The sequence below is a fragment of the Notamacropus eugenii genome, chromosome 7, assembly GCF_028372415.1.
Source record: "Notamacropus eugenii isolate mMacEug1 chromosome 7, mMacEug1.pri_v2, whole genome shotgun sequence".
Taxonomy (NCBI): domain Eukaryota; kingdom Metazoa; phylum Chordata; class Mammalia; order Diprotodontia; family Macropodidae; genus Notamacropus; species Notamacropus eugenii.
In genome coordinates, this window is record NC_092878.1 from 135,680,771 (window position 1) to 135,702,974 (window position 22,204).

At 36.8% G+C, this 22,204-nt stretch overlaps 1 protein-coding gene across 2 annotated transcripts in view; it reads right to left on the reverse strand.

The window, feature by feature from the left end:
• Positions 1-22,204, reverse strand: part of STPG2 (sperm tail PG-rich repeat containing 2) — a 579,741-nt gene that overhangs the window by 364,540 nt on the left and 192,997 nt on the right. For both annotated transcript variants that reach the window (XM_072624685.1, XM_072624686.1), the window contains exon 11: positions 10,596-10,755. In XM_072624685.1, the coding sequence (XP_072480786.1) occupies positions 10,596-10,755 (160 nt within the window). The remainder of the gene's footprint in view (positions 1-10,595; positions 10,756-22,204) is intronic.

Here is a 22,204-nt window from a genome sequence, read left to right on the forward strand (position 1 = left end):
GAACTTCATACCCCATAAGGATGTATTTGGCCATGGTTCTGTTTCTAACCCTGCCCCTTAACAGCTATGTGACTATGCAGAGATCATTTCATCTCTTTAAACCAGTTTCATCATAAAAACACAGAGATAATCACCATGCACTCTCCTTCATGGGGCTGTTGTAAAGAAAGCAGTCTTCAAACTGTATATAAATGTGAGTTGTTGGTAGCATTATTGCTGAATAGATCAATAGGAAACAGTAAGACAAGAGAACTGTATTTTTAAAATTCTGGAGCATTTCTGCTAATATTACAGCACAAGTCAACAAGCAAATAGAAGAAATAATTAGTTGTCACACTACAGTGATTTTTATATCAAAGGTATTGCTTATGCTCATTGAAAAAGTAGAAAAAACTACCTTCATGTGATATGTTCAATTAGCTTCAAAGATAAATTATATTTGTTACCTAAAATAATTTCCTGTGGGAATGTGCTCTGAAAGCACAATGATGTTTGTACAAATACAACTATGTTTTCATGTATAAAAACCACCTCAACTTCTGTTCCATCTATAAAGTAGCAAATGTCAGTCTAGTCTTCTACAATATGTATGTACATTTAATGTTATTAGTGGTGCTTGCGTTGAGCTCAAACCCCTATTTCTCTCATTGCTTTTTATTTTCTTACTTTATTTTGTGTCCAAATTCCATAGATGTGTCAGTAATAGTAGAAAATATAATGCTTAAACATGTTTTTTCTACTTTATCAAAATAGGTTCACTCACAAAATCATTTAGAAATCTACGAAGGAAAACTTGGCACAATAAGAGGAGATTGCCTTATAATGTGATCCATATCATTTGAGAATTTCTCCATTAAATTAATCCTAATGTATGTTTTTATTGAATACAAGGCACTAAGCAGTAGAGCTGTCTATATGCTATGGACTGGTAATTATTATACCACTTCCTATATTAATTTTGACTGATTGCAATGCCCCATGATCTGTCAGAAATCTGGTCAAAACATGCCATGTAGTATAGTAAGGCAATCCTATCTGCACAATACAAAACAAATTTTTCAGCTCCTCATAATAAAAGAAGAACCTACATTTTTCAATGAGTATATTGTTTAGCACAATGAATGCAAAGTAAGAATGACAACACATTTCTCTTCCAGAATCTCAAATCTTCAAAAATATTTCCAGGAGGCAAGCTCTCCCATGAGTAATGCAGAATTCTTCCAAGTCATCTTTAAAAAGAATATTTTTCTCCTGAACTCCTATCTCAGCAGGAAAATACATCTCATACTCCAAATATTTTAACAACAAACATACTATATGTTTTCAATCCTCCATAAAGACTACTTGAATAATTCTTGCAAACAATACAAGGATAGGGGAGAATATACTTGATAGCAAAACATTTTTTAAGATAGTCACAGATATGTTCCATAATGGATAATACTAATCCACATAAAATATTAAACTGAAATAGGGAACTAGAATAATATTTTTAAAATTCTATAAATCTGTATGGTTAGCTGCTTAGAAAATCTCTCTATTCCCTGTGAAATATTAAGATCTAAAATAAGAAGAAACATTTTATGTGTAGTCCAGCCTCAATCCATCAGCTTGTAGGCGCCAAATCTTGGCTAGGTGTTACCTCCATACATATTTCTGACATCCACCTCATCACTCACATGGCCACATCCTTATTCTAGCCCTCATCACCTTTCTCCAGGACAACAGCCATGGCTTGCTGATTGATACCTCTCCCCACTCCATTGCATCCTCCCACAGGTCCATTCAAGAAGCCCAGTGACTTCACAGAGATTCTAAGAGAAGACTTTGTTTTATAAATTCCTTGGTTTAACGTGTTCAGCCCTTCACACAAATGAGATCAGACTTAGCTTTCCAAGCTGATACTGTGTTTCACATATCTTTCACAGTTCATGTTGTCATCAAACTAGCCTCCCTGATGCAAACTGTTCCTGTTCTGCCCAGTCCTTTCCCCCATGCCTGCTGTGCATCTCAATCCTAATGGAACCTTCAGTCTTTCTTCCTAACAACAGGTCAAGAGATCTTTCCTAATTTCCCCAGATGTTAATGGCTCCTTTCTAAATACATACATACACATACACATAGACATGTACATATGTGGGCATACATATGTATATGCATACATATATGGACACATAATTTTATACATATTTACTTTGCATAAATACTTTATATATATGTGAATATATGAGTGTGTATACAAACATCGACATACACACATATCTATTTTATATGTATTTACTATGTTTATATACATATATCTATATATACATATATATACATACTTTATATGTATTTTGTTTGTACTCCAAAGGATCTGATTGACTGATTGATTCAAAATTTCCCTTTAATGATACACAACACAACCCCCCCATGCCCGTCCATCTTTTGTGACTGTTGTCCATATTGTCCCCAAAATTCATCTGGGATGGGGGGGGGAAGGTCAGGGTGTGCTATAAGAATAAAATCTATTTTTATTCTTTGTGGTATCATTTGGTGTCTCCCAATGTTCAGCACTTACTAATTCCTTTTGAAAAGAAATTGTTAATGATATAAAGGCTTGTGACTTCTGTGTTTAGCTAGATCCTAATTAGCATAAATAATGAATTCAGTGAAGTGGTCACAAACGTTCAAAGTTATAATTATGTAGAATATAATTATTGGTTCCAACCCAACAGTAATATGCAGTATGAATTCAAACAATGTAGCTACTTAATGAGAGATTCAGTGTTCAAACCAATTGGGACCTAAAGTGTAATATACTAGTCTTTGGTCTCTTTCATTTCTTTTTAATGAATCCTTCTTTCTCACATATTTCTTCTCCATCCTAACATTTTCCTACCTTTGCATCAAAGTTTTCAAATATTAGAATGTATCTTGATTTGATTCAGAGGCTCTTCTCAAGTTCTTTATGGAATGTCTCTACCACTTCATCCTCAGTAATTGATGTTGACTCGTAAGCTATGATTATTTTCATGGGAATTATTTTGCAAGTACTTATCCTTTGTACTGTGATATATGATCAAATGTGCCATGTCTCTTGTAGCTTCTGACACCCCTCAACCCCTTTGTTTACTTCTATGTTGTGAACCATTCCTCAGTTTTTGCAACAACTCCTTTCTTCTTGTTTTCATGTTAGCAACAATGTGGCAATTCACACAATTCAACTCCTCCAGCATTATGTTCCATCATTTTTAGCATAAAAAAATTTGAAAGTAAGAAGGGACCACAGTAGTCATACAGAATAGTTTAAAGGACTCAGGGATGTTTGGTCTGGAGAATAAATTTAGATAGTTGCTATCTTCAAATACTGAGAGATGATGTAGGCCAATCCTTCATTTTACCTATGAGATAACTGAAGTCCAAAGACAAGAAGGGTCTTGAATAAGATCATACAAATGTGAAGCGGCATCTACAAATACACAGATTTCAGCTTAGCTAAAAGAAAAGAAATTTCCTAACAATTAGAATTTTCCAGAAGTGGAATAGGCTGCTTCAGGTGGTGAGTTCCACTCTCTAAAGATCATCACTGGTTGGTGAAGTGAACGTAGAACGGTTTTTTGCTTCAAATAGGAACTGGACAGAATGACCTCTGAGGTCCATTATAACTCTGGGACTGTAATTTTAGGCTTTTAGCTGGGTAAACCTAAAAAGAAAAAATGTCTGTGCAAATAGTAAAGATCTTAAGGTAAAATAGTCCGTAAGTTTAAGAAGTAACAATATAACTTTTAAAGAAAAAGTAACTATGAATGAAAACTTAATTGACTTTAATTATGATATGCCCAAATGATTCTAACATCATTGTTCAAGGAGTGCATTCAGGTAATGCAGGTGATAAGCTAACCATGCCCGACTATTTTGTGTGATTTGGGGCAATATTCTCTCATAAGTTCATAACAGAAGGTGTAATCCAACATCCCTAGTTTCTCCTAGCACTGTGAAAGAGTACCAGTGAGGCACTCTGGCTGTGCCCCTGTGACTTCATTCTCACCAAATGAGCAGCCAGTCTCATCTTCTGATCAAATATCTCCTTGACAACATTGTTCATTGGTTAGATGAAGCACCCTGCTCACACTCATTATACGCAATCTTTATTTTGAATTCTTCTTTGCAATTATACAGCAATCGTGATAGAATACTGGTATTAAAAATATAGACCTTTGTTTCTGGAAAGTAATTGGGATCATCAAAGTAACTCCAGAATTTCCTACTAAGGAAAAATGGCATTATTTTTCCTTCATTTGGTCTTTACTATGTGAATGATCAGGACAAACTGTTTTGAGTGGTTATGGAATTCATTCAGGAGGCTCATCCCATTGCATAATATGATGGGCACAACGTCATCTGCAAGTAAGAGCATCTGGAGGGCTTCCCCATCCACAAAAGCTCCTCTTCAACTTTCATTATAAGCAGAAACTGACCAATCACAATAGTGAACACCTTTGGCCAGCACACATTTCCCTATTTTATATTTTGTCTGATGCCAATGAGTCTCTCCAGGATTACTGGCAAGGGCTTTTTCTGTTGTGTTTTTCAAGGAATCTTGAATAATTTTGATTTAGGTGGGAGATATTTTACTGGGAAAAGAGTTTTTAGGCAGCATTCTGCTCTAATGAATTCAATGTTTTTTTCATAATAAGCACAATGACATCATATACTCTGTACATCTTTCAGTCAATTATGAAATTGTAAAAGCAAAAAAATGGTCCATTGCTGAATATCACATACAAAAGCCTGCTTATTAATAATGGTCTCATTAAGGGTGTGTACAGTTGAATAACATTTAAAAACAACGTACAGTTTAGTAGTTGTTAATGTTTTAGGATCACATTTTTTATTATTTAAATACCCTTGGAATAAATATTAGTTTAATTGGATCTCTTGTCTTTTCTTTTACTCTCCACTGCTTCTGATCATCCACAATCCTCTGAAATTTGATGAAACAGTTTATATTCTAAACCAGCATTGACAGTCATTTCCCTGTAACTTTGCAAGTAAGACAAATACTTTCTAACTAAGGTGTTCTCCAAGATCTTTTTATCTTACTGTGGAAATAGGTTTACATCAGTTAAATAACAAAATTTATGACTGCATTTAGGGTCATTTCTGTGGGTATTTTCAATTTTTACTGCCAATTTAAGTTCAAGTTTGAATTATTCCAATTGCATTCTATGATTTTTCATTTTCATCCTTTTTTCTTACTTTTTAAATTAATTTTCATCTTTCATCATTATTTGAGGGACAGTTATATCGGTAACAAGAATTTTTCTATTAAGATACAAATTATTTCATTTTATGAATATGGTTTTTTTAGCATTTGCCACATTCAGTGATTACAAATTCTCTTCTCAAAGAAATGGTTCATGAGAAAAAAAATGTGAGCCTTCTCTCATTCCTCTTTTTCAAGTCAAGTATTTTTTCATCTTTCTTACTATTTCTTGACTTTGCTCCAAAATTATTGAATTTCAGAATGGTATATTGACTTAATTTTATAGGTAATATTGAATTCTTTGCAGATTTTCACTGCTTCATCATCATCAGTTGATGAAGGTGCAAAAGCTACAATTATTTTCAAGATGACTTTCATAAATACCTACATTAGTACTGAATAAATGAACAAGAAATAATTTATTAAATTAGAAATTATTAAATTAGTGATCATTTATTATATCTTCACTCTGTACCCAGCTCTGTGGATTCAAATAGAAAAGCCAGGAGAGTCTCTAGCCTCAAGGAGTTTACATTCTCTCATTAGATTAAGAAAACTAACACCTAAAGGGGCCTGGTGTACAGTGGCAAGAAGGTGACCAAAGAGTAAGTACTGAGGTTGAATGAGAGATGACCAAATATTCCATGAAATAATGGTTTTTGTTGCCCTTGGGTCTATGATAAAACCAACTCCATCAACTCCTTTGTCTCTTCAAGAATATATGTCATCTGTTCTATTTAGCTTCAACTTCTTTCCTCTGCTTCCATTTATAATAAGAATTTCAGTATTGGGGTGATTCTGTCCCTATAGAAGTACATGACAGCACTGTTGCTATTTAGTCATTTTTAGTCCTATCTGACACTTAGTGACCTTATTTGAGGTTTTCTTGGCAAAGATTCTGGAGTGGTTTGCCATTTCCTTCTCCAGTTCATTTTACAGATGAGGAAATTGAGGGAAACAGGGTTAAGTAACTTTCTCAGTGGCACAGGGCTAGTAAATGTCTGAGACCAGTTTTGAACTCAGGAAGATGAGTCCTCCTGACTCCAGGTCCAGCACTCCATCCACTGTCCCACCTAGCTGCCCACATTATAGCATATATACTCTAAAATGTACCCTCTATATTCTATACTATATATTGTAAGCTACAGTAATGGGACTACAAAGTAAAACAGAATGTATATGTATCTATATGTATAATATTTACATATGCTGTTGGGGGAAAAGTAGAATTAAAAATTTCAAAAATATCTCTTACAGAAAGGATATACACTTGGGGTATATTTGAGTCAAAGGAAATCCTGAGGATAAATTTAATAAGAATTTTCATATATTATAGAAGAAGGGACTAGAAATTATTTAAACTAGAGTGGGAGAGATATAGACAATAGAAACTGGTTCCTAAGAAAACCGACTGAGACTCCTGGTCACAAGTTGATGTCAACATTCTTTGAAGATTTTTAAGTTAGGACTCAAAATGCTTATTGAATATACCTCTAAGATAATGAAAATTAAAATCTTTCATTATCTTCAGACAACAAGTATCTATAAAGGATCACATACACCATTTTCCCCTTTTGGGGAAGAGCTTTGCTATAAAAAAAAACAGCAACACAGGAAGATAACTGTAAACTTTGCAAATTTTTATGGTTTTAGTTAAGAATTAATATAGGAGCATTACACTCTTATTTTCAATATCATGCCCAGATCCAAAAACTATGAATGAGAAATAAGTGTAAGGGCATCATTTACATGTATTACTCAAAAAAGTTTTAAAGGTTTTTCAAAAAAGACAAAAGTTATCTGATGAACTCTACAATTCATTATTTTACTTTGTTAGCAAGCTGTTAAGTCAGCAAGGTAAACCTTTTTCAAATTTGCAAAATGAACAAAATATTATAATTTAAATGACAGAATAATTTTTGCCCCAAAGTCCTAGGGATGTGAATGTTTCTCATGAGTGCCTTCTACAATCCAGTCAAATCAAAATCAACCTTCCTAATTCTGAAATAAAGAAAATTAGGAAACCTAATTCCTGAATAATAATTCATGTCTGAGAACATGAAATAAGATTAGGGTGCATCATTTATATTACAAATATAAGAATAAAACAGACCAAATATAGCTATTTTTCTTGTATATTTTATTTATGTAGCATTGATTTTTAAAAGAGGATAAAGTACTTATCTGGTCAGATTTCATTAAGAATTCAAAATGGAAATGTCAGAATAAAGATCTCTTTTCATTTCCATATAGAAAGATGACCATAGACCACATATAATACTTAAAGGGAGCAAGAAGGGCTTATAAGATTTATCAACCAGAAAACTTAACCTAAAAATCAATAAAAATGATAAATGATCTAATTAGAAAGACACTAATATGATACTTGAGTATAGGCAACCTGATTGACTAAACATGGTGTCCAAATGAAGGGGTTTTTTTAATGATCAGTTAAAACATGTATTAAGTGAATCATCCCTGTTCATCTTTGGTAAAGTCAGATTGTATGATATGTATGTTTTAGAGATTTGGGAGTTTTAAAAATCACTGAAATGGTTTTATAGCAAAGGAGATACTTAATATAGCCCAAAAGAAATAAAACATTATATGTCATAGCATCAGTTAATGACATCAGGGAATTAAATGAGTTACAATATTGATAAATGTATATGGGTTTCCTATTCTTATTCACTTCAAGAATCCAAATGACAAATAGAATAGACTGGTGATGTAAATAAATACTATAAGTATCCCATTCCTATAGTGTGCTCACTACTGTACAGTTGCTTTGAGTAATCAATAAAGGCATATGTAAAATGCATGGGTAAAATCATTTAATTATTTGTTTTGAAAAGGAAGATATTATAACCCAATTTGCATTTAACTTTGTAACAATGTCTGTAAATTCAGGGGGAAAAATGACTAATCCTTTAACTGTCATTTCTTTCCCCTCCCAGAATTATCTCAATGCCCATGTTGGCATGACATTTAACTCAGGACATGCTTCAAATTACAGCCAGACTATATAATTCTGCCCAGTTTCAGAGGTTCTAAAAGTAATTTAGTACTATTGCCTCATCAGTCTTTACAACCGACAGGAGAGATTAAGGATATAGCAAATATGATTCAACATTTGCAAACAGAACATTGATAAACAGAGCTGTTAGGTTACTTGCCTAAGGTTACATGATAAGGTGATGAAAAATCTGTTAGCAGAGCAAAGCTATTGAGTCACCTCTTGCTGAACCATCTAGGTCACTTTGTATGTAAATAAATAGCTATGACTTCCAGTGCCAGGATAGGGGAGTGAAGAAAGTACTCCCTGGAGTCTTGCCAAATTCCCCTCCAAACAACCTTGAAAACTGCTTCAGAACCAATTTAGGAGAGGGGAAGCAACTTATCAATATAGCAGAAAAGGTCTATTTCACAACGATGGAAGGAGAAACTAGTGGATGGGCTAGTAGTCCAACTTCAAGGCCTGTGCTCCCTGAGGCAAGCCAGCAGTCCCAGACCAAAAACCCAGCAAAGCCCCAAAGGAGGCCACCACGGAGGCCCTGCCCCAACTACTGATCAAACCTACTACTAGGGCTGGCCAACAGAAAGGCCCTGCTCCATAGCAAGCCAGCATCTGGGACAGGACACCTGTAAAACCTCACACTCAGGAAAGACCAACAGGGAGGCCTTTCCCTCACTACAAGGCAGCAGTGTGGCCCCCTTCCAGTGCAAGCCCGCAGCTAGACCCTAGGGCCCAGTGCAAGCCTGAAAGTCCCTGAGTCCTGGAACAAGAAGCTGGGACAGAGCAGGAGCAGAGCCCAACTCTCAAATGAAAGAACAATGAGCAAAAATGAAAAAAAATTCAACTACAGAAAGTTACTGTGGTGAAGCAAAGGATCAAGGCACATACTAAGAAGAGGACAACATATAGACAAGTACTTCACACTGTATACCAAGGTGAGGTCAAAATAGGTACATGATCTCATGGGTACAGTCTCATAAGGCTGGCATGATAACTATGGAAGACGTTCTTTTAGATGTTCTAATGAAAGATAAATCTTTAAAGAAACCCAAGTCTTTGTCACTGAGCTTACTTCGTTCCCCCAGTTCCAAGATCAAATCCCTCCTTGATTTTAATTTCAATAGCTCAATATATTTACAATAACATTGTAAGACTTAAAAACTGAATCATACATTTTTTTCTATCAGTTTTGGCAGTTTTATTTTCCTCTGGTGACATAAAAAAAACCAAAACATTCTCAGGCAAATTCACACTTTTAGGGCTTAATAATGATTTTAAAATTTAGGATCAACTCTCCTGAAGAAGTAATTTCTATCTGTCTTAAAAAAAGACTGATACATTTCCTGTTGATAGCCATTTCTATGTAATATAACATAGAAAACATGTATATTCTTTAACATTTGCAAAGTACAATAGAAAGCTAAACACTATGATAAGCCAGATGGTTTTAGGAAAACATGGAAAGATTTATATGAATGTGATGCAAAGTGAAGTGAACAGAACCAGGAAAGCATTGTACAAAGAGCAAAACTGTACAATGATCAATTGTGAATGACTTAGCCATGTGTGTGTTCATCCTTCATTGCCGAAGAAGACCGTGCCATCAGAAAAATGATGACATGACTTTCACTTGACTTTGTTTTAAGTGAGGGAGGACTGTGCAGATCACCAGCCTCACTTCTCCTCCAGAGCCATCTGAATCCAGTGACCAGATATTCATCAGGATGACTGGAGATGACCCAGGATGAGGCAATTGGGGTTATGATTTGCCCAAGGTCACACAGCTAGTGAGTGTGAAGTGTCTGAGGTGAGATTTTAACTCAGGTCCTCCTGACTCCTGCACTGGTGCTCTATCCACTGCACCATCTAGCTGCCCCAATGTAGCTGTTTACAGCAATACAGTGATCTAAGAAAATTTCTGAAGGAGTTATGATAAAAACTGATATCCACCTCCAGAGAAAGAACTGATAGAGTTGGGATGCATAGTGAAACATAGTTTTTCTACTTTATTGTTCTTGGGTTTTTTTTTTGTCTGTGTCTTCTTTTGCAACATAGTTAATATAAAAATATGTTTTTCATGACCACAGATATATAATCTATATCAAATTGCTTACTGTCTCAAAGAGGAGGAGGGAAGGACATGAGGGAGAAACTTTGAAAATAAAAAGAAACTTAAAATTGCTTTTATATGTAATTAGACAAATATTTAAAAAGAAAAATTAATTACTTGAATAGTCAACTTATGAAAATATGTAAAAAAAAAGAAGAGAAAGAATCATCTATAGCACTTCCAATTACCGTTTTATTCTAAAAGATATGTAATAATCTTACCTGGTCCTTCTTTCTTTATCTCTAAATTCCTAGGAGTTGAACTGAGGAAAGAGTTGTGCTTTTTTCTGGCCATGCAAGTACGAGGTGGCATGTATTTAGCTTTGCCATATGAATTCTCAAATGATTTTTGAACATCATAGTGACCTGGTGGTGGAACGTCCTGAAAAATCAAATTTAGAATGACATACATAAGCATTTTATAATAAATAGTGAAGTTTTTCACTAGCTGAAAGATCTGATGTTCACAGATATATGTGCTACAAGTAAGAATGAAGACTAGTGAAGTAGAAAATCAACCTCTTGTTCTCTGCTGACCTTTTGTTCTAGTTCAAATTTATATTCGTGCTCAGCCAAAGAGGATTTGGGGAATTTCTAACCCTAAATCAGATGGTTACCTGGGATAAAGGACTGTGATCTCTGCCTCACACAAATGAACTGAGAAGAAAAGACTTAATCTTAGCTGCTACTTGGGGTATTCTGTGACACTTCAGTGATTATGCTAAATGGCTGTCAGTTGTCAAGATGAAGCCCTGAAGCTAGAACCAAGTACCACTGATCATCAAAGACTATGAGATGAGCAGAGTAACATGCTGAGAAGGGCAAAGAAATCTGTAAAAGGGTGAAAGACAGTGAGCAGTAGGGATGTAATAGAAACACAGTAACCAGGAGGCAAACTGCTGAGATTCCCTGAAGTCACTGTCCCAGGGCCTCTTTTCTATCTCACTTGTGATCTCCTTCCCTCCCAGGGATTCAGTTATCATCTTTATGTAGATGATTCTTTGGTCTGTATATCCAGTTCTAGACTCCACCAAGGGACATCACACATCACCAGCTGCTACTTGAACATCTGTAACTGGACATTCTGGAGGCATCTCAAACTCAACATATCCAAACTACAGCTCATTCTTTTCTACAAATATTTTAAATTAATGTATCTCACTATCCTGTACTTAAAAATAAATTTCCAAAATAAAACTCTCAATACATAGCTACCCAGTGCAGCCGAATAAATTCCCATATTAGCCTTTTCTGAAAATGTAAGTCTCAGCATTTTGCCTTCAGTCTTGTGGACTCACAGCTGATCACTGCAGCAGAGTTCTAAAGTCTTTCAAAGTTGCTTTTCTCAATATTATTATTATAATCATAAAGTATTCTCCTATTTCTGCTCACTTCACTCTGCACCAAAAACTCATTTTCATTCCTCCCAAAGTTTCTTCTTTCCAATATTCTCATTACTGTCAAGGATACCATCTTCTTGCCAGCCACTCAAGTGTCATTCTCACAAACCCAGTGCCATCCTCAAGTCCTGACTCTCACATGCCTTCACATCCAATATGCTGCCAAATGTTATGATTTCTATCTTCATATCTCTCATACATATTCTCTTCTCTCCCCACACATAGAAACATCACTAGGTCAAACCCTCATCACCTTTCATCTGGACCAGTGCAAGAGTTTCCTCAACTGCTCTCCCTGCCTGCACTTGCTCATCACCTCGATCCATTCTCCACTCACTGCCAAGGGGATTTTTCTAGGGTACATCTGAACAGTTGCTCAGTGGGCTCCTGGGGTTACCTATTGCTCCCAGAATCGAATGCAAACTCCTATGCTTGACAAAGTCCATTACCATTACCCAGCTCCTTCCTAGTTTCCCAGGCTCATACTTTGTTCTGTTACATGCACTGTAGGATTCCACTGCACTGACCTGCTTAAAGTTCCTCAGACAAGACCTTTTCTATCTCCCTGTGTTTGCATGGGCTGTCCCTTCTGCCTTCAAAGCTCTGCCACCTAACCACCACCCACTGGTTCCCATTGTTCCTTCAAGACTTAGCCCATGTGTCCCTTTCTGCAGAAGACCTTTCCCAGCTTCGCCAGCTGCTGGAATCTTTGGTGTTCTTTGCAGATTTCTTGTATCTACTAGTTATTTCTATTTGAAAGTGAGATTCTCAAGGGCAGGGAGTGTTTGCCTTCCTGTGAATCCCCAGCACATAGTAAGTGCTTACTAAATGCTTGTTGACTAACTGGAGAAGAGCTGTAGGGAGCAAAAGAAGTAAGACAGCCAGGTGCAACGCTCAAGGGAAACTCAGCAAAGAGCAGCATCCATTGGTGATCAGTTTCAGAGAGAGTAGCATGATGACATCATCAAATAATATCAGAGACCCTGCAGTGTCAGAGGCATGAGCTGCCCCTTTATATGTATGCCCTGTTTACGTGTCTCCCTCTCTGCCTGTCACTTGGTTATATGCATTCCCTATGTATGTGTGCATTAAGTGCAACCGTTCTTCAATCAGTGATCTAAAGAGGTAACTATTCTGGGAGCCCCATGTGCAAACAAGGGGCTAGAATTACTTAGAGGAATTCTGAAAAAGAAAAGTGTAGACAGATTTTTGCTTTATAAAATTCTGTAAAGAGAGGATAATTTTCCTACAGAGCATAGAGGATTGGGAATTTAACTTATAAGTTAGCTTAGTTACTATATGCATTGCCCATAAAACTGTGACCAGACCAGAGAAAAAGAAGGAGGAATATGGACCCACATGAGGATAATTTTCCTACAGAGCATAGAGGATTGGGAATTTAACTTATAAGTTAGCTTAGTTACTATATGCATTGCCCGTAAAACTGTGACCAGACCAGAGAAAAAGAAGGAGGAATATGGACCCACATGCTGTTAAGTTTGTCCTACTATAGTCCAACCTCTGTAAAAACACTCATTTCCACTTTTCATTTATCATCAATGTCATAAGGATATTCAGGTTATACACATATATGAATATGAGCTGTGATTGCCCTAACCAGCAATTTTTAATACATTCATTCCTGCTTCACGAGTTTGTGAACATATTTTATTTATTATGCAAAACGAACCCCTTTTATTTCATGTTTAATAGTTTCCAATTAAGCTAAAAAGCTTACCCTTCCATCTGTTATAATTCCTTAATGGCCAACTGTTGTATTAAAATTTTAATCAACATCAGACCAACATGGATATTAATAATTACAACAATAATTCTCAACTAAATATCAAATACCATATATATTATACTCATGTATAATTTAATCCTTTAAAAGAGTATGATCTCAAAAAAAAACCTTTTAAATGTTTTATTTAGATTCGATTCTCTGTGTACACTTCACATTGAAATTTTTATATTTTTTGTGCAAATTTGTGTTAAAAAGATATTTTACCCAAAATATTATCTGTGCTATTAGAATTCATTTATTTCTGGCTTTCAGGAAGACCTAATCTTTTGGAATGCAATTATTTCAACAGGAAGCAATTTTCATATCAAAGAACCAGCCTTAGAGCTTAAAGTATCAGGAAAAAGTCCAAGAAAAAATAAATATTTTACAACAAAGGAAACTAATTTGCATTCAATGATTGGTGTAGCTCCTATGAACTCCAAGATGGACACTCACTGTAGAAGTTATAGAATGTAACATTTCTTTTGATATCCAAGATTTTGATATCAACAAAATTGCCTCATATTGAAAAGATTTTTATGGATGGGAATAACTATAGAAGCCAGAGAAAGTTATATGTTCCTCAAATCCACTGGTCAAAAATTCAAGTACAATCGTTGTTGTTCAATCATTTCATGTTCTACTCTTTGAGATTTCACTTGGAATTTTCTTGGCGAAGATATTGAAGTCGTATGCCATGTCCTTCTCCAGTCCATTTTACAGATGAGGAAACTAAGGTAAACATGGTAAAGTGACTTTCCCAGGGTCATATAGCTAGGAAGTATGTGCAACTAGATCTGAATTCATGAAGACTAGTCTTTCTAACTCCAGGCCCAGAACTCTATCCACTGTTTGTATAAATAAAGCTGTACTGGGGGGAGTCCAGGTTTAGACTTAAAGTCCTGATATTTTGGAGTTGCTCATGCTTATGACCACCTCGTTTATTAGGAGATCTACTGGGAACTAGGAAGATCTGACATCACCCACTACATGTGCCAGATCATTTAGATACAGAAGTCCATCCTTCCAGGAGTGAGGGGAGAGGAAAGGACTGAGACTTCTAGTCTTCTTTTCCTCATTCCTTCAAGAGGACATTATATCACTTGTTTTATTATTTTTTCCCCTTTATGGTCTAGATTTCTTTCTAGCGCTTCCCATGCCAGGCTTTTTTTATACCCAAGATCAGAGTTGCCAATAAACAGCCCAACCCATTAAGTGGTGGATAGTCCTCTGGAAAAATATTTTGAACTTTACCATTAAGGAGTAGCATTTGGTAGAAAGATATCCATCTGAGACCTCTACCATATGGACTGGACAAGTTCTTATCCTTAAAAGGTATCAGAACTATCAGGGAATTAAAGGTCCCTGAAAGAGCTTCCTAGTAGTCGGAGTATCAAAAAAGCCACAAGGAACCACAGCTGCCCCAAGAGACTTGATTGGTGCACATGGTGGACAATGCAGAGGCAAAGGAGCCTTGCTCAATTGAATCAAGACTGAGTGTCCTTGCTTCATAGACTTCCCTTGCTCTGCAGTCTCTCCCTGTTTTCATTAAGCAAACTTCCTTTTTTTCTTTTTCTTCTTTCACATATAGACTATAAATATTTATAGCAGTGAAGAGACGTGCTGTCCCGGTCTGCCAAGCAATAAAAATTATTGCAAAAATAATGCAGATGTCTTGAGCAATTTTGGAGAAGAGACAGACATACTTAGACTAGAACCTGGAGAAAAAACCTTTTTGAGTTTTGTGGTATTAATCCAACAAACAGATTGATTTTTTTCCCCATGGAAACCGTTGAAAACCTATAGAAAGGTATTGGAAGGTTACTACCATCTAGCCAGTCTAGGCAGTATAAAATTTCAATAATACAAGGCCAATCAAAAACCAGGAAACAAAAGCATATCAGATTTTATCGGTGCCTTTGATCTTTTCCACATCTAGAGACATAGTGACCCATTTTTCCTCTATTCTGACAATGTCTTGCCTGATAACCTAACAACTCAGAGCCCAAGAACCCTGAAGACTAAGACTGTGCCTTGAACGTTGTTATTTCCTTCACAGAACTTGGCCCAGTACTGAGAACATAGTAGGTGCTATCAAATGTTTATTTCATTGAGTAAAGAATAAGTTTGCATTTCTGCCAATTTCTCTCTGCCTCTGATGAGAGTAGTACCTTTTCCACAAATTGCTGGTGTGGGAACGGGGCTGGGAACACACACAATTAACCAGGATAGAATGCCCTGAAACTATTGCCCAAGATACTTGAAATCTGTGAAGGTTTTTGTGTGAAATACTTTTTTTCATTCTTTGCTAATAAAAAAAAGTTTAGTAAACAGTAAGGTGATAAATTTTGGAGATGTAGGAGAGTTGGAACACTAACTCATTGGTAGTGGAGCTGTGAACTGATCCAACCATTCTGGAAAGTAATTTGGAACTATACCCAAAGGGCTACCAAAATGTGCATGCCCTTTGACCCAACAATATCACTTTTAGAACGGTATCCCTAAGAGATCATTAAAATGGAAAAGGGTCCCACATGTACAAAAATATTTATAGCAGCTCTCTTTGTGGTATCCAAAAACTGGAAATCAAGGGGATGCCCATCAATTGGGGAATGACTGAATAAATTATGGTATATGAATGTAATGGAATATTATTGTGCTACAAGAAATGATGAACAGGAAGACTTCAGAGAGGCCTGGAAAGACTTATATGAACTGATGGTGAGTGAAAGGAGCAGAACCAGGAGAACTTTGTGTACAGCAATGACCACAATGTGCAAGGAGTTTTTCTGGTAGACTTAGTCCTTCATAGCAAAGCAAAAAATTCCCAATGGACTCTTCAGGCAAAATGTCTTCCACATCCAGAGAAAGAACTATGGAATTGGAATGCAGATAGAAGCAGATCATTTACTTTGGTAATATGCTTTGTTTTGTTTTGTGGTTTCTCCCATTCATTTTAATTCTTCTATTCAACATCACTAAGGAGAAAATGTATTTAATAGGAACGTATGTGTAGAACCTACATAAGATGGCATGGCATCTCGGGAGGGAGTGGGGAGGGAGGGGAAAAAAATCTAAGATATATGGAAGTGACTGTAAAACACTGAAACAAATAAAATGATTTTTTAAAAAGTTTAGCTTTTTTGTGGTCACTTTTGACAATACCATGATGAAAAGAAAATGTTCAACTCAACAGACTAAAGCAGCATCACTTGGGGGGAAATGTGCCATAAAACCTTGGCCTCTTGATAAATGCTGACTGGAGGCAGAGAATCCCTTCTGAGAAACAAAAAAGTGTTGCTGACCCTGAGGTGTTAGCACTTCTTCACCCAGTCCCAGGAAGCAGCTAGATGGCTCAGTGGAGAGATTACTGGGCCTGGAGTGTGGAAGACCTAAGGTCAAATCCAGCCTCAGACTCTCACTAGCTGTGTGATCTTGGGCAAGTCACTTAAATTCTGTTTGCATTAATGGAGAAGGAAAATGGCAGACCACTCCAGGATTTTTTACCATGAAAACCCCATGGCCAGTATTGGTATGTCTGGTCCCCAGGGTCACAAAGTGTCTGACACAACAGCAACAGAGTCCCAGCACTCCAAAACTAATGCAAGAATATAATTTATATCTATGTTAAATATACAAATTGTGAATAATCATATCTGAGATATTTTGTTGTCAGTTGAATTTTTGATTGTTTCAAATAATTTTCCAATTATAGATGAACTACATACAGACTACTGGAAATGTATTTCCTGTATGATGTCAGACATTTTGATATTTACCATTAGCCCATGTAGTTTTGGAAATATGTTTAAATGGCTAAATGCATGAAGACTGACATGAAATTGTAACCTGATTATGAGCTAGATATGCTATTTTACAAATATCATTATTATACATGAAAAGTTGTGGTGGGCAATCTTATAAAAGCTTTCATTCATTAATTTCACTGAGAAAATGTCATGCTAAAAATTTATCTTAAACTTTTTAATGTAGTATTCAATTCAATTGTCTTTTAAATCTTTTACCAACAATTTTAAAATGTCCCTAACATAACCATTATGAATCTTCATATAGCAAAATAAATAAATGAAACTTTTTTCAGTGTACTGGGAAGTAGTGTAGTCACATAGTGGAAAAAGACATGGACTTGGAATCCAAAGGGATCTAGGCTCACAACCTGATTCTGAGAGCTACCAGCTCTGTGACTTGGGGCAAACTGCTTACCCTGAGTCTCAATTACCCCATCTGTAAAATGGGGATAATAAACTGCAACAGATAGCTCCCAGAGTTACTATAAGGATCAAGTGAGATAACATATTTAAAATATTCTGTCCTATATAAATACGGTTGTTACCATTATGATTGTGATTATAATTTTATAATTAGAAGGGCATGGATATTATTAACAATAATAAAAATAGCATTTACACATCTCTAACATTGTAAAACACCTTACGTAGAGCCTCTCATTTGATTCCCAGAGCAGATTACTGAGGAAGACATTCTTACTAAACCAGTTTTTAAGGATGAAGAAACTAATGCTCAAGTAGACTAAGTGACTTATCCAGGGTGCTTAAACAGGATTCAAATCAATGTCTTCCTTTCAGTATAGCATTCATCTACTACATCATGCAGCCTTAAACTATCTTACTATTGGCAATTTAAAATATTTTAAATCAGTTGTTTGGGAAATTTAGTTTTTTTATAAAGCAGATGTGATATTAATGGCAACAAAAAAGTCATTCCTATTTTTCCTTATTGAACTTCAATATAGAAAGGAGAAAGGAAGAAAGGAAAGAGGAGAAAAATCTTGAGTAATTATAGGATCATATATTTAGAGCTAGAAGGGCCTTTAGAAGAAATCACATCTAACCCCCACCCCCATTACAAATAAGGAAATTGAGTCACAGAGTAGTTAAATAATTATTAGTCCAACTAACTTTATCCCTAAGGCCAGATAAAGAATCAAGAAGAGGGTTTTAGCAGGAAGAGCTAGAAAGAGAATGAGTAGAAGATCAAAAGTGTATGGGGTACAGAGACCCTTGCCAATAAATCAGAGACTCAGAGATAGTAGCAGAAAGAATAGTTCATTTGTTGACATTCTCAAGAAAGGGATCCCTCAGAGCACCCAAAAGATGGCACCAACCAAAGAGAGTGGAGGTGTGTTCAGCTCAGCAGATTACATAGATCCTAACCACAATCCCCTCCTCCCTAGTTCCCTTCCTCAGGGCTCATTGGTGCAAGGCCTGAGGGTACAATCTATTCCTGGCAATCTACCCCAGAAACAGAGAACAAAGACAGATTTCACAGGTTTTTGCAAGAGTAAACAGTTTTAGAGAAAAAAAAAAGAAGGTGGGGGAGGTGTTATTCCTTCCCTGCTACATGCCTAAAAACAAGGACGGGGGGGAAGTCTGGGAAAGTACAGAATATGTTGAAAATATTTCTCTACAAGATCAACCTACTGCAAATGTTTTGACAGGACAAGAAATAATTAACTCTTTGAAAAGGTTTCACTCTTTAAAGATCCTCAGAGATCATCTCTCACAATCCCTCTTCTTATCTTTTACCCTTCGAAGACTCCTTATACCATTCCTGATATGCTTCTTCCATCAAATTATCATCTCTGCCCTCAGGCTCATTTCAACCTGGAGGATTGACTGGGTCCACTCTTGACTTTTTAAAATCATCAACTGAATGGATCCCTCTGCCTTTCCTTCTAATCTGATCATTTTAGACAGGGTATCTTGAACAGTTCAGGTAATTAGCTGCATCAGGCAGGGGAGGTACACAGGGAGTAATATTATACCACAAATTGCAATTAACACAAACCATAGAATTTGTTTCCACAAACTTTCCCCAAACCAGGACCACCATGACATATTAAGAGAGGATGATCAAGTCTGGATGAGTACATGGGAAATTTTCCTGATATTATCTGCTATATTTTTCATGATGTGGTCATTATCATCTATCTTCATACAACAGGAGGAGAGATTCAACTTCCCACAAGTTCCACTTTCTTCAGCCAGCAAGTAATCTAATACTAGCCTACATTACTTAATAGCCTTCCTACTTTAATTGGTCTGCCAACAAATGGAGAGCTTTGGCAGACTGGTTAGTTATTATTTTAACCACAGCTTGGAAGTGGATAATCCTGTTTAGCATTTAGATAGGGGTTCTATATCCCCAACTCCATCCTGCATCCACGTTGCTGGTCCATACTCTTTAATGATCCTTTCAGGTGGCCAAATATCACCCCATCCATTACATTCCCTGAGCTAGCAATGGATGTGTCTGCAGTTCTCCTTGATCTCCCTAGATCATCATACAACTTTATCCCTAAGTGATGTCCTTCTTGACCTGGTAAGAAAAAGAATTTAAATCTAAGCCTATGTAACAGATCCCAGTATAGTTTGAAGGTACGTGTGTACATGCTGTTTTTCTGCATATTCAATAATGATCCCTTAGAGCAGGCTCCATTGGGTGGATATAAGTGTCTCACTAGGAACTACAGAGTAGTATTGCAAGTCCTGATCTCCCAAGGGACTGCCCCCATACTGCAACCAATCATTACTTTTATACTGGCATCTCCATAATTGTTGCTCCTTTTTCCACGAGCACTGTTTGGTATAGGATTCCCTTCTATTGTCAGCACTCCAGAATGTGGTGAAGTAATCAGATCAGGTTAGGTTGTGCCAAGCCCAGTTATATCTTGGGAGGGTCAATGTCCCAGTCAAGTTGTTTTTCTTGCAATCAACTATACAACCATGCTTCAGGTTCCCCCCTACTAACTGATATTCACAGTTCTGCTTGTGGCTAATACCTGAGATCAGGTTATTATTGCATGTCATCCAGGTGCCATTGCTGCACTGGACATGGTATAATACTGGGGATATCAGTAGTTGGTTTGGGGTGCCCATATAAAAGTTCATACAGGGACAGTATAATGTCCCTTCACAGTTTAGTTCTAACCCTTAACAAGGCTAAGGGAAGACATTTAGTCCATGGAAGCTGAGTTTCTAAGGCTAATTTGATCAGCTGCCTCTTAATTTCTTGATTCATCCTTTCTACCTTGCTTGAGGATAGGGGATGCCAGGGAGCATGGAAGTCCCAAGATATCTCAAGGGCTGTCATAATAGTCTGGAGGACCTTTGAAGTAAAGTGTGTTCCCTGATCTGAATCTATCCTCTCTGTCAGGCCATATCTGGGAATGATTTGTTCTAAAATAATCTTACTTACCACTGAAGCAGTGGCCTGTGCCCAAGAGGTAAGGTTCCACCCAAGTGATTAGGTGATCTACTACCATGAGGAGGTATTTGAGTTTTCCACCAGGGGACAGCTCAGTGAAGTCCACCTGGATGCTTTGAAATGGCCTTATATCCAGAGGTCTCCCTCCTCCTGGTGCCTGGCAGTGAGCAGTCTTATTCGTCCTTCAACAAATAATACAGCCATCCACCATCTGACAGGCCAGCGTATAAATCCCAGGAGATACAGATTGAGTCAAAATTGCATCACACAGGTTTTGGACATCCCAGTGACTCCCCTGATGTAGGTGTTGTAAGATCTGCCTCATACTGGCCTTATTGATCACCTCTCTCCCCTCTGGTAGGAGCCACTTCCCTTCAGCATTTTGTACAGTTCCTAAATTCTGGGCCATTTTCTTTTCATCCCCAGATAGTCTAGGTGGGCCAAGATTCGGGGGAAAGTCAGGAATTAAAATTAATATCCAATCCTCCTTTGTTCCATACTCCCCTTCACCTGCCCACTTTGCTTCCATATCAGCTAATCAATTCCCTCTGACCTCTAGTGAGTGGCCCAGCTGATGTCCATTTACATGGACCATGGCTATGTCTTCAGGCAACTGTAAATTTTCAAGAACCTGAAGGAGGAGGGTGACATGGGTCAATTCTTTCCCCTTACTGTTTATCATACCCCTTTCTTCCCAATTTTTTCCAAATATATGTACCACTCCCCAAGCATACTTGGAGTCTATATATGTTTCCTCTTTTTCCTCTTAAAAGTTTTAAAGCCTGGTTCAAGGCATACAATTCACAGGTCTGGGCCAACACCTAGGAGGGTGCAGGGATCCAGAACCACAGGGTATGAAGGGAGGACAATCTTATTAATTTCTCTCTAGTCCTGAACCAACCTGTAAGAGCCATCTCCTTTCCTTATGGGTAAAATCAGAGTATTATAAGGAAAAAAACAAGGCTCCAGCAATCCATCCTCTATCAATCCCTGTATTACCAGTTTAAGTCCCTTCCTCCCTCCAGGGGTATGGGATATTGTTTGACTCTGACTACTATATTCAAGTCTTTGAGTCTAATCTTTATGGGAGTAATATTAACCTGCCCCCAATTCCAGGGTTGAGCCCAGACTTGGGATTCAATCTTATTCTCCTCCTCTTCTTTTAATACTAATATTATCTTGGGAATAATTTTTGTCCCTTGAGGGACCAGCTGGATAGATAGCTTAGTTATAAGGTCTCTCCCTTACAAATTAACTCCTGCCTCAGGATGTTCCTACCACAGCCTGAACTCTCTGTAGCATAAGTTTAATCTGTTCCTCCTGTTTTTTCAAGGTTTGTAGCATAATAAGGGAAAGCCTGTCCCTCCCCTTCTTTTCTTCCTCTCTTCTTGACTTTC